Source organism: Phaethon aethereus (assembly GCF_964289735.1).
Source record: "Phaethon aethereus genome assembly, chromosome: 11".
NCBI lineage: Eukaryota > Metazoa > Chordata > Aves > Phaethontiformes > Phaethontidae > Phaethon > Phaethon aethereus.
Window position 1 is genome coordinate 23848171 of NC_138587.1, and position 12210 is coordinate 23860380.

The window sequence follows — 12210 nt, forward strand, 5'->3', positions numbered from 1 at the left end:
CTCTGCAGTCAGTCTACCTATCATACAGTGTTTGCTTAATTTTGCCATGCAGACCTAAATTCTGTTATCTGCACTCCTCCTTACCAAAACACCCAGCTGATTTCAACGTGACAGAAAGTGAGCAAGCGTATCATGAGAAACATGGGGGGCATTTGCAAACATGCACAAATATGTACATGCATACCCAGCACACACTCACTCAGACTGCTCTGCTTGTACTTACCGTAATCTGAATCTTTAAAACAGGCATCTAAGTGGTCCTGGTCTTCATCGTAATCTTCGATGTCAATACTGTTCTTTGTGCTTTTCTTTAGTAACCGCTTGCCGGCATTTTTGTTGCTGCCACCACCTGTTTTTTTAGAGTTTTGTGTGGAGATGGAGTTATTCTTGGCCTGATTGGTACCCCACGATGTCTGCAGGCAGGACTCTGATGACTGGAGGTTTGCCATCGATAGCATGCCCTGGATCGCTTCTTGCGTGCTGGGCGAGGCAGGTGGCTGGCTGCAGCGAAACGTTGAGAAATACAAGAGCTATTACTGATTCCCGAAAAACACAAAGCCCTCACAAACAGTTGACTCCTTTCACTGCACAGTGTTGCTAGAAAAAGGCTTCCTGACCACTGCCCTTCGAGCCGCTGGGCAGGCCACGAGTGACACCAGTTACCTTTATGCTAACATCAGTATCGCAGACGGCACGTTAGATTTGGGGTTGCTGCCCAGGAAGCCGTGTGCCACGCGGCTGGGCACGCGATGGGCAGCTCCCTGGCAGCTGCTGTCGCTGGTGGGTGAGGACAGGGGTCAGGTAATCTTTTCAAAGCCCGTGTAACAGCATTCCCAATGACGCAGCGTTTCTACCACCAGCTCTGAGGGCTTACGGGTCAGCATTGGAGGGGGATGTCGTGGTGGGCTTCTGCTACATTCAGCCAAGCAAGTAGAGGAAGAATTTGAACAAGTGGAAGGAAGCGCATGGTCACAGGCCACAGCTCTCACTGGGGACTGTCACCACTCCAGATCTGCTGGAAGAGCAACACAGTAGGGCACAAGCAATTCAGGAGATTTCTGCAGTGCATTGGGAGCATTTTCTGATGTGGATGTGGGATGGATTGATTATGGGAGATGCTGGAGAGGCACAGACCCGATGGGTGCACTGTAGGATGAGTGGAAACCTTGATTTCATTGAGCCTGATTTTTGGCATTTTATTTCCAGTTTTCAGCGGGCACTGTGCATCTGCTACAGAAGAAATACATTCCTACAGAATAAGCTGAGGTCAAATGCAGTGTAAATTCTGAACTGGCATGAACGCTTAGCAAGGTGGGAAAGCACACTCCCTACAATACAGAAGAGCGGTAATCTCATCGGAGAACACCAGACATTAATTCTGCAACAGGCAGAACACATCACCAAATGTTCCCAGGACTTTGGAGTTTGGGCAAATAGTGAAATGCAAAGGAACTTGCTGTGGTAACAGGGTTTTTTAGAAGCCACTAACACACAGCATTTCCCAAGTAAATTAGCAGTACCACATCACCTTCTCTCATTTGATCTTAATTTAATCCACTTTAAACCATTACAGGACTCCAGATACGTAGTAATGTGCAAGACATAATGAGAGTTTCTGGGCACTAATTGCATTTATAAATAATCCTGAAAATGAGTTAAGACAGGTGTTAGCAGCTAGCAACTCAATGGGTAGAAGAACATCGAAAAACTTATTTAGGAAAGAGAGATTTTAATTACTTATTATCATGCCAGATGCCTTAGCCTTCTCCCTGTCAAAGGCATATTTTGCACCATCTACAAGAAATTAACATATTTTCTCTCAATTTTTTCCCCCAACCATTTTTGCAAACACTGGACTCCCAAAACACTGCAAACAGACCATCAAACACTGACCACTAAATGGGCAAATCAGAGAGGAACTGCCTTAAGCAACACAAGCTTCAACAAATAAATCATGGAATATGATCAAAACCAGTGGCTCTGAGAGTCAAACCACAACCTGAACGCGTGGGTGAAATGCCTCAAAGAGACAGAGCTGCACACGGGGCAAAGTGTTTCTCATTAGGGCATGTGCTTGCGTGTACTTCCATTAGATGTATTTCAGCTTTCTAAGCCAAAAAAAATTCAGTAAGAATCAGGAAGCAATTTTTAAGCCCCGGAAGGCCATATCCCCTTTCTGTAGCTTCAGCAATGATTTAAACCCCCCCCCCCACATTTATGAAAGTAAACTATCTGTGAGTTACAACTAGGACTTAAAATACACGTAAGACGAGAGCGGGAGCAGGAGCAAAGCAGCCCGAGTGCTTCTGCCCCCGTGCTTGCTCCCCGGCAGCTGGCTGGCAAGGGCCCCTCGAGCCCCCAGCTCTGCAAATCCCGGCAGCCTTGCTTTCCTTTCCTCAAGCTATACAATGATGTTGCGGATGAGCGGAGGAAAGGACACTTTAACAAACCGACTGCTAGCAGTTTCTGCCTTCTGCAGTGGGCTCCACTTCAGCATTCTGCACCGCCTCCCTTCTCGGGATTTTATCGTTTCCCTTTACTCTTGTGAAAACAAGGACACATGATGGAAAGATGACTTTACTGCAATAACCGTTTGCTGCCTAGCAAGCACTTGGTGATTTTCAGCTGTGTATAGCACAGGAACTGAAAGAGGTCCACACTGGGAACTGCCAGCTTCCCCTGCAGCACACAGCACTGCGCGGTAAACCCTGGTGCGGCCGCCGCGCGGTAAACCCTGGTGCAGCTGCCGCACGGTCCGCAGGCAAAACAACCACCAAAAAGGCATGGCCGAAGCAGCACAGTGGCCTCCTGAGCGACCCACTGGGCTGGGCTGTGGAGGACAAGCCCAAGGTCTGCCAGGCCCAGCTCCCACCCGGAGCCCACGCTGAGCCGGTACAGAGCCCGAAGGGCCGAGCTTGCACCCACACGGAGCAGCCGGAGCTCGCGAGCCTGGTACCGAGGCATGTGCATCGCCATCCCCAGCAGCTGCCTTCCTGCTGCTGCTGTTGCTCCCGAGAGCTGGAACTGGCAGCACGTTTTCACATTATTAACAGAGAGAAGCACGGTAACAGAAGGGAATATTTGCTGTTAAAACTGATCCCAAATCAAATCTCCCCCAGGGCTGACCAGCCCGCAGCGCTGGTCGGGACAGTGTGATGAGGAGCAGGGAAGGGCAACTCATCCCAGTGGGAACCTGAGGAAGAAGATCCCAATCTGTGTGGCACAGATGGCTTTGAGCCCTACACACACTGCTCCCTGCAACTATTTGTTGTGTTGGGTTTAAGCCGCAGGGCCTCAGTGTCCCACAACAGCTCGCTGTTGCTAGCAGTATCTTCATCAGGGAGGAGGGCATAAAGCAGCCGTTCAGGCTATGCTTTGGGGCTTTCACACTGCCTGTGTTACCCACCTAGACGTGACAAGAGCATCCTTTCCCTGACAGCACGTTCCAGAGCGGGTGGCAATAGGCAAAGGGCCGTGATCATGACAAGCATACACACAGCTCAGCACGGACAGACTATGGTTTTACCTCCTTAGTTGAGGCTGGCCGCTGCGCTGCCTGGGCACAGGAACGATCCCAACACCCTGAAGCTAGGAGAGGATATCATGCAGGGAGCCAGTGCCTCACTTTTCACAACCAACTCTACTACTGTCATCCCTCTCTGAGGGTTCAACATCTCTAGGCAGATCATCTCCTTCCTTTCATAAGCACTTACTGAGCCTTTCACCTACAACCTCATATTCAGACACTAGATTTATTAATTTCAGCAGAATATTAGTCATTGAGGGGTGGCTTCTTCCCCATTCTCCATGCTGCCTACACAGATGGCTGGAGGCACCAAAGTGCAAGGTGGAGATAAGAGACAGTAAGCTCACTAATGTCTCATCTCACCTCTGAATAACTATCACCCAGTCTCATCTTAAGATTAGGGGAAAAAATATATAAGGGCAAAGGAAAGTCACAGGAACCACTGAGCATCTTCTAAATGGAAATAAGAACTACCTCGAAACAAGAACTACCTCATGGGGTTGCAGAGAAGACAGCCAGACCCTTCTCCGAGGTGCACAGCGATAGGATGAAAGGCCGTGGTCACAAGCGGGGCAAATCCCAACAGACACAAGAAGAAAAGGTCCATACTGGGGCTGGCCGAGCAGCTCACACCAAGAGGCTGCTGAATCCCCATCCCTGAGTATATTTAAAACTCACCAGGGCAATGTGAGCAGGTGGCTGCACTAGGTGACCTCCCGAGGCCCCTTCCACCTGCTGTTATTCTGGAATACTTCAAATAAGAACCACTGAAAAACAGTTGCACATGTAAGGGGAAGGCAATAAATCGCCATCCTCTCTCTACAATAGCATTTCCCTGACATTTCTGCATTTCTCCTCACCCTACTTGTGGCCAAGTGCAAATGAACCATAAAGAAGAAGTGGAGTCAAGACAGTAATGACTTATCAGTATTTTGGAGCAGTGACAGTTGTATAAAACTATGGAATTCAAATAATTTCAAGGACAAGACCAGTATTTCCTTCCATTTTTGAATCAGACCTGGAAACAACAAATAATGTTGCTTAGTTCAAGATCACAAGACTACCAGTCCCCTCCAAGCTTTTTTTCATATTCCATTTCAATTCTTTCAGACTGTTTCCACATTTACAGCAGCCTTTCTGCAGGACCTCTCACTACCTCTCCCCACCTCGCTACCACTGACACAAGTACGGAGGATGGAGCTCTCTGAAGCAATCTAGGAAATGCCACCAGGGCATTTGGTTTGGTCAGCTGCAAATGAGAGACCAGTATTTTACAATATAAAATAAAGTTTCACACAATTCAGAGAAGGTCATAAACACAAAAAAGCCCTGGCCTGCTTCCGACGTTACTGCTGGGGCTCAGCAGCTCCGGCACCGGTCTGACAGGGCTCCATGCTTCCCTCTTGAGAGCTGGCTCTCATCTGCACAGACCACTGCGTGAGCAAAGGAGATTCCACGTAGACCTACCCGCACTACTGCTACGTGGAGTATCCAGAACATACATACACGCATATATATGTATATATATAAATACATACATATGCCTACCCTTTATCTGCCTTAAAAGTACAGAAAGATGTAAATTGCTCCTGATAGTCAGACATGACCACGTTGGCATTATGTTGCAACACAGTATGTTTGCATATCACGTTTCTTTTTTTTTTAAAGAAAGCACGTTATGGCCATTTAAAAAGCCTAGCGTAATTATGAAATGAAACATAGTAATTTCATTTATCGAGAGCTTTTTTCAATCAAGCTGCAATACACACTGCCAAAGCCTAATTGTTTATACAAGAGCCAAAATTGATATGACACATTCCCACTAAACTACCACACACAGTGTAGTAATTCATGCAGAGTTTAGTTACGTGACTGTGTTTGCGACTTTGATTTCAGAAACCGCAAGGTCTACAAACACATTCAGTACAGAGCCCAGGCTGAAGGGAGGAAAAATGAAAGGCCCGAGTCCTGCTCCACCACTGAATGGCAGTTTTAACCCACTGCAGACGGCAAGCGACACCTCCCACGCAAGGAAGACAATCTTTGAGGACCACGTCTTTAACCCGTTTTTTCCACTTACCCCTGCATTTCTGCACACTGTAAGCAGGCAGTGAACCATGTTATACATGGAAGAGTTAGTAGTGTAAACATGGCAAAGGCAGATTTCTTTTAATTCTTACAACGGTTGACAAATTTTCTTATTTTTTACCAAACTTCAAGCATGGTAGTCATATTACACTGGCAACTTCATTCCCAGAGTTAGATACACCTAACTACCTGCCGATATGGTGAATTACTTGCCAAAATGTAAGTGTAAGTCCGACATAAACACTAGTTCCATTACGCACCGTAACGCAGAATGGAAAAGAAATTCACAGGAACAGGTAAATAGACAAGTGCCAACATGATTATTTCTTTTGAAGAGCAGATGCAGAGATGGGGACAAATCTCAAGAGATCAGGAAAATCTAGAACCACTGACCCACTTGAGCTCAGGCAACAAAAAAATACTGTATTTCCTGGGAGTTGCAGACACACTGGTACCTCTCCGCATACCCTTTGCAATCACAAGAGCTGGCTGGCTGTTCTGATCAATGAGTCCTCGCTAGGGGGAAGGCAGTTATGGAGGAAAAACAGGACCAAACTGAGATTAGATCTCTTCCCTAGAGATAGCAGCCTTGTCAAGGTAAGCCTTCGAAGGATCTGTAGTGACTATGTTACTTGATTTTAAAACAATTGGTTTTTTTCACTTCCATTAGGAATGAACAGAGAACTCTTACAGGAGACTCTGCACGCGCACCTCTGTGCTGCAACAAGTAGAATACTCTAAATGTTGATGCACAAAGGCAAGCCTGTCTCTCACAGAGCTGCCTGGTACTTCACAACTGATGCACACTGCATGAAGCTGGTCTATACAATACGCTTTAATCTCTTTCAACCATCTAAGCTGTAAAAGAGACAATTGAGGAAGGTTGAACAAGAAGATGTTTCTGGTTCAGCAACACTCCCTCCTTTAGATTTCTCTGTAGCTCTGTCACCACACTGCAACCTTAAAAAATTCCATTTTCTCTATCAACACCAAAAAACCTCTTTTTTTTTTTTTAAACTCACTGATAAAATTTGCTTCTATGGTTCCCCTTGGTAACTTATTCCATATGTTCCCTTTTGACCACGAGGCATATCTTTTGGAATTCTCAGTTATAGCTTTTAACTTCCAATCTTTCTCAGGCTTAGATAGTATCTTCCTCTCTGAGGGGACCTTCTCATTCCACTTTAACAGGTCCTTTCAAATTTGCAAGCTGCGCTTTTCCTGGGTCACACACACCCAACACCCAGCAAGGGCACAGCATGGGTGAGGAGAACAGCACCAGTCTCTCCCTGCTAGCAGTACTACAGCTAGTAGTACTAGGTTAGTACAGCTGACTTAGAGCTACTTCTACTTCCTGGGCAGGTTCTGTGGCTTTGTATAACCAAGGCAGACCTAGAGAAAGCAGGGAGAAAAAAGATGCTGCTGGGGTACCCCAGCAACCATTGAATGTGGCATCTGGCTTTACTACTCAAAGCAGATTGGTTTTGCTGCTTTGCACACATAAAATGGTGCAACACACCTCCTGCTTCCATGCAACATCTATTACATCTGTATCCTGGGAAGAGTACAGGAACGCTGCCTGGTTGTGTAGGGATGGGGTCAGGGAGGCCAAGGCGCAGCTGGAGCTGAACTTGGCAAGGGATGCAAAGAATAACAAGAAGGGCTTCTACAGGTATGTCAGCCAGAAAAGGAAAGTCAAAAAAGTGTTCCCCCCCCAAGCAGCAAGACTGGCAAACTGGTAACAACGGATGAGGAGAACGCTGAGGTACTCAGTGACTTCTTTGCCTCAGTCTTCACTGGCATCCGAGGGTAGTGGTCAACAGCTCAATGTCCAGATGGAGATCGGTGACAAGTGGTGTCCCTCAAGGGTCTGTACAGGGACCAGTACTCTTTAACATCTTCAACAATGACACAGACAGTGGGATGGAGGGCACCCTCAGCGAGTTTGCAGACAACACCAAGCCAAGCGGTGAGGCTGACATGCCTGAGGGACGGGTTGCCATCCAGAGGGATCTGGGCAAGCTTGAGGAATGGGCCCGGGTGAACCTCATGAGGTCCAACAAGGCCAAGTGCAGGGTCCTGCCCCTGGGTCAGGGCAACCCCCGGTACCAGCACAGGCTGGGCGATGAAGGGATGGAGAGCAGCCCTGCTGAGAAGGACCTGGGTGTACTGGTGGCTGAAAAGCTGGACACAAGCCGGCAATGTGCGCTCACAGTCCAGAAGGCCAATCGTGTCCTGGGCTGCACCCAAAGCCGCGTGGCCAGCAGGGCGAGGGAGGGGATTCTGCCCCTCTGCCCCGCTCTGGGGAGACCCCCCTGCAGTGCTGCGTCCAGCTCTGGAGCCCTCGGCACAGGAGAGACACGGACCTGCTGGAGTGGGGCCAGAGGAGGCCCCAGCAACGCTCCGAGGGCTGGAACCCCTCTGCTGGGAGGACAAGCTGGGGGGGCTCAGCCTGGAGCAGAGAAGGCTGCAGGGAGACCTTACTGCAGCAGCCAGGGCTTAAAGGGGACTGGTAAGAAAGATGGGGACAGACCTGTAGCAACAGGACAAGGGTTAATGGTTTTAAGCTGAAAGAGGGTAGATTTTGACTAGCTATAAGGAAGATATTTTTCACAATAAGGGTGGTGAAACCCCAGCCCAGGTTGCCCAGAGAGATGGCAGATGCCCCATCCCTGGAAACACTCAAGGTCAGGCTGGACAGGACTCTGAGCAACCTGGTCTAGTTGAAGATGTCCCTGCTCACTGCAAGGGGGCTGGACTAGATGGCCTTTAAAGGTCTCTTCCAACACAAACCTTTCTATGATTCTATATGAATTTTGAGTAGGAAAAATGCTGCATCAAGCAGCCGGCCTGTAGAACCAACATGTCCTGCCTACCTGGTGAAGGTAGTTTTCAAATGAAGACAGAGTGGAGGTGGAATTGGCTTATTAAAATGCCAAACAAGAATAGCCTTACCACACATTTCACATCATTTCCCGTATCACCACCAATCTCACCTTTCAGAGGACAATTCCTCTGTTTGCACAACAGGCATATTTAGAGGCTAGAAACTTGTGCCAGCAATTTACGAACAGCCCACAGTTTCCAAAAGTATTAAGGCTGTGGTCGCTGTGGAGCAGTGGAGCGTACTTAGGTGGATACCTTTGGTCTTCTACAGACAGGGGGAAAATCATTCAGTTAAGACCACAGCAGCGAAGATCTACTTAATCAGCAGACTACCAAGGAGCACAGGGCATAAGGCACAGCAGTTCATGTCTGCAGTGCCGTTCTGTGCATGGAAGCCACAAACCCAGCTGATGTTCCCAAAACCCCTTCCCAGGATTTGTTCCTAAGGTCTGAGTTAAGCAAGACATTTCCACATGCGAAGAGCCTCACTAGCTTCTTTTGAAACAAGACGAATACTTCTATTACCTCATTGCTGTGTCAGTAGTTTAAGATCAGACTTGGCCTGAGCGTCCAAGTACGGGTAGTTAACCAATACATTTGTTTTCAGATGGGCCCAAACAAAACCCTTGCTCCAGACAGTCCTGAACTGCAGCATTTGAGTCTGGGAACCATATTTTCCAATTTTGCATTTGTTTTCACTGCTCACTGTTTGGATTACTAAAAGATCTAGTGCTGTACCTTATTAACCATAGTCCAAAATACCCAGTGTCAGCTTCAGTGTCCACCTACAGTGGTCCCGTATGAAACACAACCAAGCCCAGGCAAGCACGTCCATTTTATGTACAGAAGTACCCATGAAAGAGTTTGGTTTTTTCCAAGCCATGTGTTGTGGTGGGGACAAGAATAATGACCGGGGTGTGCAGGAGCATAGACGGTTTCCTATTTTCTTCTTTCAAACATTCAATATTCAGGGAACTGCACCGCACCTTACAATGCCTTAGGGAAGGAATGCTGGTCATTTAGATTACTTTATTACATTATTACTACATTAAAAAACATTATTCATGCCCTCAAGCTGCATTCACTGAGCTCTCTCTTCCTTTTGATTCATGTATTATAGTATTAGTGCTAAAATTCAGCATTTACAGATGTGAAATGCCTCTATTTGTTTAAATTGTACCACCAAAATCCTTCCCACACACTTTCCCACCTCTCCCTCCAGATCACAGGATAAAGGAAGAATTTGCTTACTGGAGAAAAAGCAGTGACTGAGCTGCAAAATTCATTCTCTCTCTCATTCACACACATAACCACAAAAGAACAATTTTTGTTTATGGGTAAGAGGAAAAAACATCCCTTGGTGCATACCTGTTGGTGTTATACTCTAAACCCCCAACTTCCTTGCTTGCCTGCAAAAGATCAAGAATTCCTGCTGAACTTCCACTCTCTTTCTTTACTTTGGAATTGCGCCCTGGCTTTGCCTCTGTGTCAATGTGAAGCAAATCTTCATCTGATGAGTCATCACTCTGCAAAAACAAGGAAATGGCTCAAAAAACCCAGAAGCTTACTAAGTCAACAAGAACAACACAATAATTTTTGCAGTCTGCTGGTCCTCCAAAGACACAGGGCTAAGCATTCATCATTTGTTTTCATTAAAGGAATTAAAAAAACCCAAAACCAAACCACATACACAGTAAATATCTGTTTTCTTGGAGCCTGTAGGCATGGTAAGTTTTTCCTTCCCCTTCCAACCCTGGAGAACCAGCTTTGAGATCTGATCCTGTGCATGGCATCAAACTGCTGTAAGAGTGGTGTTTCCAGGTGCTGTGTTGCCTTCTCCTGCTCTTGAGACCATGACCCATGTAGCAAAAGAAGTGAACGTGTGGCCCTATCTCTGCCAGCCGAGACCAGCATCAGGGCACAGGTCTGTATCTTGCAAGACTATTAATGTAGCCGCTTCAGAGACAGGGACAGCCCTGCTCTGCCACCCCTTCTGCAAGAGAACAGGAAGGTCTGACAGAAGAGTGGGACAGACGCGCATAAACAGTGGCATCACAGGCCACCGAAGAAAACTACTTGCATCTATACCTTTCTAGGGCTGGTACCTCTGTGCACTATAGCCTAGCATATAATAGAAGAACATTTTTCCCCTTTCCTGCCCTGCTCTCAAGCCTCTAAAGTCCCAGCCCTTATTGCTGAGACTGCCAGTTACCGCTCTCTCCAGGAACTGGCCTTCCTCCTTAAGCTTCTGCACAGTGAGGCACCAGCAGGTTTCTCCCTGTTCCCTGTGCACTGGTCTCCAGACATCAACTGCTGACTGAGGCAAGGAGGTCTGCACTTGCTCTTGAATATCCCTGAGCCAAACTTGGATGAAAAAGGTTCTTAGTTCTTAGGGCTAAACATTTCAGTCACCTACAGTTCTGTGTTAACAAGCTATTTTGCTTTTTCTGTATTTTCTAGACATTGTAATATGAATTTTTATTAATCACAGTTGGGCAAAACATTTAATTTTAATGTCATTTCATGTAATTTAATTTCCAGCATCGACCTTCACTGCTAACACAGAGCAAACTTACGCCTGTGCTATTCAGCTGCCTGAAGGTGAGCTATCAACAGGCACATTTTCACTGCCTCAAGTTAGGGACATGCTGAAGTACCATGCTGAGTCAAGGGCATTGTAGATGTAGAGCCCATAATGGTCAGAGGGCAACGCTGCTCAGTGACAACAAACAAAACCTTTAATTGCTATATAATAGGTACTAAGGGCTTCTAGTCATGTGAAACACCAAGTGACATGAGTTCAATTGTATCAGCATTACTCTGAGTTTCATCTGTCAAACACAAACATGGAATTTTAACGAACAGTGTTCAAAGCAGGTGGAAAAGGGGGGACAGACAGGTGGGGCGCACAGCTTGGGACAGACCCCTGTGCCTGTCAGCAATGTAACATCGCCAGGTACGACGGAAAACTCCTGCTTGCTTGTGATAGGTACAATAATAACCATACCTTGTATGATACCGACTCCACCTTTGGCTTCTTAACAGGAGTGTGCTGCAGAGTGTCTTTTTTATCTGATAAAACTGAATTAAAAAAAAAAAAGAAAAACAAAATCATGGTTCTTTTCCCTTCAAAAGATAGCACTCCTAAGCCACAACTTCTAAAGCAATTCAAATCCACTTATACTGGACTGACAGTTAAGACATGCCTGTCTTTATTATAAATCACATAGATATTAAAGCATAATTTTGGCCAATCAACAAATAAGTCTTTGTTGTGCAGTTACAGACAAAACAGGAAATATTCTTACAGGGCAGTTCTCTTTTTGTAGTGTTTTTCTTCCTTCTGATTGGAAACTCATCAATTTTTAATTCACCATCATCTGACACATATTCATATTCGTCTCGCACAGGTTTTGCTTTATCTTCTTTAAAATTCTGCAGTGACCCAAACACACTAGTATTCAGCTGGGTTTTGACTCCCTTTGAACTGAAAAAAAAATTACAAATCGGTAACTGTGCTCTGATTGGAAAACATTTTGTGAATTGACAGACAGGAAGACGACGAGTATCTTTATGTAGAATTCTCAGTCAACTTGAACACTTTCAGAGGTGCCACAGCAATTCAAATAATTTTACAAACACATTTCTGTACCTACAATTTATATCTCAAAATATGATGCCAACTTGAGTAGCCTTGGCTGGCTTCAAAT

At 46.2% G+C, this 12210-nt stretch overlaps 1 protein-coding gene across 1 annotated transcript in view; it reads right to left on the reverse strand.

Annotated features, from left to right (window-relative positions):
* Window positions 1-12210, reverse strand: part of PHF2 (PHD finger protein 2) — a gene marked incomplete at its 3' end in the record, with an annotated part of 84721 nt that overhangs the window by 5730 nt on the left and 66781 nt on the right. The window contains exons 15-18 of the mRNA XM_082004791.1: window positions 11809-11987; window positions 11508-11581; window positions 9869-10026; window positions 224-501 (exon numbers count right to left, since the gene is read on the reverse strand). Coding sequence (XP_081860917.1) covers window positions 224-501; window positions 9869-10026; window positions 11508-11581; window positions 11809-11987 — 689 coding nt within the window. The remainder of the gene's footprint in view (window positions 1-223; window positions 502-9868; window positions 10027-11507; window positions 11582-11808; window positions 11988-12210) is intronic.